Source organism: Brassica napus, chromosome C3 (genome assembly GCF_020379485.1).
Source record: "Brassica napus cultivar Da-Ae chromosome C3, Da-Ae, whole genome shotgun sequence".
NCBI lineage: Eukaryota > Viridiplantae > Streptophyta > Magnoliopsida > Brassicales > Brassicaceae > Brassica > Brassica napus.
In genome coordinates, this window is record NC_063446.1 from 20,094,830 (window position 1) to 20,099,489 (window position 4,660).

Sequence of the window (4,660 nt, forward strand, 5' to 3'; positions counted from 1 at the left end):
CTTTGTCGACGATCTTGTGCTAGCAAGCAATGATCTCGATCGTCTTACTAAGTTCAAATCATACTTGGGTGTGTGTTTTAAATAAAGGACCTCGGCAAACTGAAGTATTTTCTGGGAATTGAGGTAGCTCGTTCAGAGGAAGGCATATATATCTCTCAGAGAAAATATGCGTTAGACATCATCTGAGACATTGTACTCCTTGGTTGCAAGCCAGTGTCAATTCCGCTTGAACAATACCATAATATAGCTTCCGATAATAGTCATGTCATGTTTGGTCCAAAGAAATATTGTCGTCTGGTTGGCCGGTTAGTGTACTTGTCTGTTACACGACCAGAGTTATGTTACACTATTCATCTTCTCTCTCAGTTTATGAAACAGCCTCACAAGGCTCACTGGTCTGCTGCCCTACGGGTTGTTCACTTTCTTAAGGGCTGTCCAGGCCAGGAAACTCTTCTTCGCTCTAACAGTGATCTTCAAGTTTCCGTATATGTTGATGCAGATTGGAGTACTTGTCCAGAAAGTAGACGCTCGTTGAGTGGTTTGTTGTCTTACTTGGAGGATCACCAATTGCGTGAAAACTAAGAAACATGACACGGTTTCAATGTTGCTTTACATAGCAATGGCTTTAGCAACTAAAGAGATCAAGTTGAACATTATGTTTGTGATGCAGTTAAGGCTGGTCTCATCGAGACTATTCATGTCAATACAAAGGATCAAATCGTGGACATTTTAACTAAGACACTGAGTCGCTAACAATTTGAAGCTCTATCATCCAAAGTTGGGTGTTCAAGACTTTCACTTTCCAATCTGAGAAAAATATCAGGAAAGGAAATTTTACGGATAATGATTACCTTTAAGTTTCTAATTATCTAATAATGAAGTTATGTTAAAGTTCCTAAATTATCTAGGAACTAGGGCTTCTACGGTTAATGTACATATAGTCTCATTAAGATCAATACAAGTTTTCAGTTTACAATTCATCTCAAGTTTACATAGAGAGAGTGCAGCAGGGTTAGGTCGTCGGATTTGGCAATGTCGTCCACATCCATAGCTTCCGGTCAAGAACCACCGTCGAATAAGCCGCCAGTGATAGAACCGACCTTAATTCTGCAACTTCCAGATGACTTAGTATTGAGTTGCTTAGCACATGTCTCCAGATTGCACTACCCCATTCTCTCACTCGTCTCCAAGACCTTTCGATCCTTCACTTCTTCACTGGAGCTTTACCAGACCCGGTATCTCTTAAACCGCACAGAGGGGTGTCTCTATGTGTGCTTGCAGTTCCCTAACGAGCCTAACCTTCGTTGGTTCACTCTCTGTCGGAAACCAGATAAAACCCTTAACAAGAAGAAGAATACGACACAGTCATCAAGTGGTAATATTTTGGCTCAGGTTCAGATTCTCAACTCTCCTCCCGTGGAATGGTCAGACTCAGATATAGTAGCTGTTGGCCATAAGCTCTACGCCATCAACAAAGAAGACGATGTCTCCTCCTCCTCTTCTAACGTCTTCTTCCTCGACTGCCGAACGCACACGTGGGTCGAAACGCCAAGCTTGCGGTTTGCTCACACCAATCCAGGAATAGATGGGATGATGTATTTAGCAGGAAGCTACGAGAATCCAGATTCTTTGAACTGTGTTCAAGTGTTGGACACAAAGAATCAAACTTGGAAGGCCGTGCCTGAGGACAAGAGGATATTCAGAGACACAGATTTTGAAGGAAAGGTTTACAAGAACCTTGATGGGGCGTCTGGCAAGAGATCCTCTTTGGTTCTAAAGCTAAAGGATTCTACAATCGACTTGGTAGGGTCTGGTACTGTATGTGTGATAGAGAAAAGATTCTATTGTTATCTATCCACTGGAGTGTTTCTTTGGTCTAACAGTGAGATTAAATCATTTGGTTTGAAGAAAGTACAAGGTTTGGAAGGACTGCCTAAGTTTGGCCATTATACCAATGTTAAATTGGTTGAATGTGGTGGTAAGATGGTGGTGTTTTGGGATAAGTATGTGCCGGCACGTGGTAGGTATAAGGAGAAGATGATTTGGTGTGCTGAGATCTCGCTGGAAATGCGCAGCAGTGAAGAGGTTTGGGGAAAGGTTGAATGGTTCGATGCTGTGCTTACAGTACCCAAGTCTTATAAATTCGTGTATGCTATTGCAGCTACCGTTTGATTAGCTACTCATGAGACAGGTTTAAAGGGAATGAATCAGGTTATTTTTTTCTTAGTACTTAGTATGTCCTGAATCTTGGAGATTAGTCTACTCTTTGATGAATGACTCATGAGAAAAGCGGCTTCGTCTTGTAGTGGTTTACTTTCTTTTGTATGTGACTATGATGTGTGCGTTTGTCTTGTGTTTGTAGCGGACAATGGTTCACTTCTAACCTATGCATTCACTTTTAGCTTTGTGTCTTTGAAATCATTTTTATACAACCATGAGAATAGTTATAGTCTCATTTTTCTGTCACTCGGCTACTTTAAAGTTGCAGAAGAAAATGTGGTTTGATTAAGCGTACGTTCATGTATTTGTTTGTGTAAAATAGTTGAAAAATAATTTAACATATAATTTTTGACTAAAAAATTCACTTTATTCTTGAATTTTTATCATCGCTATTCAGACTTGAATCGATAGAATATGAAACCATTATTCATCTAGACTTTGTATTAAGAACCTATGATATATTGATACGTTAATAATATCAAGTCAAAAGAGCTCTTTAGGTGGTGGTGGTGGAAAATGCTTTCTCAGATCCCGTACTCGCAGACATGACGTTTCATTATCAGGGAATCTTGATTTGATTAACACCTCCAAGTAGCATTGCCTATCATTCCGTTTACCCAGAATCAGCTCTACTTCAGCAAATTAACTCTTCATCACTAGATAACGCAGAGGGTAATAGAGTGACCATTCGTTTCTGTCCCTCTACTGGTATAAGATTGCAGCTAGCTTCTGAAACCAATATCGACTCACAAAGTGCTGCCGGTAAGGACACTGCTTCATATAAGCCATGGAACTCCAGTTTCCTCCATTTGTACTTGAACTGAATGTGTAATCTCCTTACGAACAAAGCTTCCACTGGTGTATGTTAGTAAACCACAGTGGAGTCAGAAATTTTCTCTCCTTCAGCTGGTGGCTCTATGAAGATTGACATCATATACATATTTTGTCTGAAAAATGTTTAACCGTAACAATGAAAAATGTTACCACAAGCTGTGAAGTAGAAAAATGATGTTGCATGCCTTTGTATAGGACAAGTAACGCCTCAACTCCGTCAGCTTTATTCTTATCATGTGTAGCAGATGCTTGCTCTATCATGGATGTCATTGCTGCATTGTAGTCTCTGTTTCGGCAAACCCAATCCTCATTAATACTGAAAAACAGCCTGAGAACTCTCTGTGCTGGGGCTCTGTTTCAGAAAACTTACCTGGCATAGAAGACGATTGTATCATTTAAGTTTGTGCCCTTTTGAACCCTCCAGGGACATGAAAATTTTAAATGCAGAACACCAATCACAGAACATTACAGTCATACTGAAATTACTTAACACCAGCTTAGATTTGAATTCGGCTTATCATCTTCAAACTCACGGACAGGCGGAGGTTACTAATCGATCTCTAGGAAACCTTTTATGATGCCTGGTAGGTAGGGATGTTAATATGGGTTCAACCTAACAGGGTTAGCCCTAACCCTGCAAACCCATTTGTAACCCTAACCCTCATTTTTTAAATAGGGTTTAACCAGTGGTAGGTGATGCGGTCCGAACTTGGGATGCACGGTTACCTCAGATTGAGTTTGCTCACAACCATGCCATCAACCGCAGCTCCGGGCTCAGTTCGTTTCAGGTTGTCTATAGAATTCTTCCTCGTGCTTCAGTTGACCTTTCGACACTTCCTGACCATACGCGCATACATGGTGATGCATCGACCTTTGTGGACAACATACTGGAGACGCATGCCAAGACTACTCAGCAGCTTGAAGCATCAACTACAAAGTATAAACATGCAGCTGATTTCCATCGTCGACGTTTGGTCTTTGACGAAAGAGATTCTTGATTGACAGAGAAGATGATATAGCAGTAGCAATATGCTATAGAAGATGTATGCTGCAGAAGATGTATGTTTTTACTAAATTATTTAATAGAATGATTGGTAGAACAGTATGGACATACTATTTAAAATTATTATAAAATTAATATATAATATATAATATATTTATTTATATTGAATATATTTCTAATATATATATTACTATATAAAATTAAAAAGACATATAATTAATTAATTAATTAATTTAATAATATCAAAATCTACGTTTATATCAAAAAAAAATTATTTAAAAATAAATTTTAAAATTAAAATATACATATTTTATAATAATATTTCACATTTAAAATATAATTTAATTTGTATAATTAAAGTATATTTTAAATTGCTGACAAAAAATATATTTTAAATTTTGAAATATTATTTTTTAATAATTTTATTGTAAATTTATTTTCTGGGTATAAAATTTTTTTATGATATTATTAAATAAAATAAATTCATTAATTATATGTTTTTCTTAATTTTATAAATTATAAAGAGATTTTTGCAAATATGACTCAAAACTTGAAGTCAAACACAAACTAACACATGTTTTTTTTGGAACTTTGACTTGCCTT

At 37.4% G+C, this 4,660-nt stretch overlaps 1 protein-coding gene across 1 annotated transcript; it reads left to right on the forward strand.

Annotated features, from left to right (window-relative positions):
* Nucleotides 1-659: 659 nt before the first annotated feature.
* Nucleotides 660-2,455, forward strand: LOC106388568 (putative F-box/kelch-repeat protein At4g39600). Its single transcript, XM_048750976.1, has one exon. It carries the CDS (start codon nt 1,033-1,035, stop codon nt 2,170-2,172), a length of 1,140 nt encoding a protein of 379 aa, XP_048606933.1. The 5' UTR covers nt 660-1,032; the 3' UTR covers nt 2,173-2,455.
* Nucleotides 2,456-4,660: the final 2,205 nt, after the last annotated feature.

Bases quoted from the DNA above. Each gene is read 5' to 3' on its own strand.
- LOC106388568 (XM_048750976.1), top strand. From the start codon at position 1,033: ATGTCGTCCACATCCATAGCTTCCGGTCAAGAACCACCGTCGAATAAG.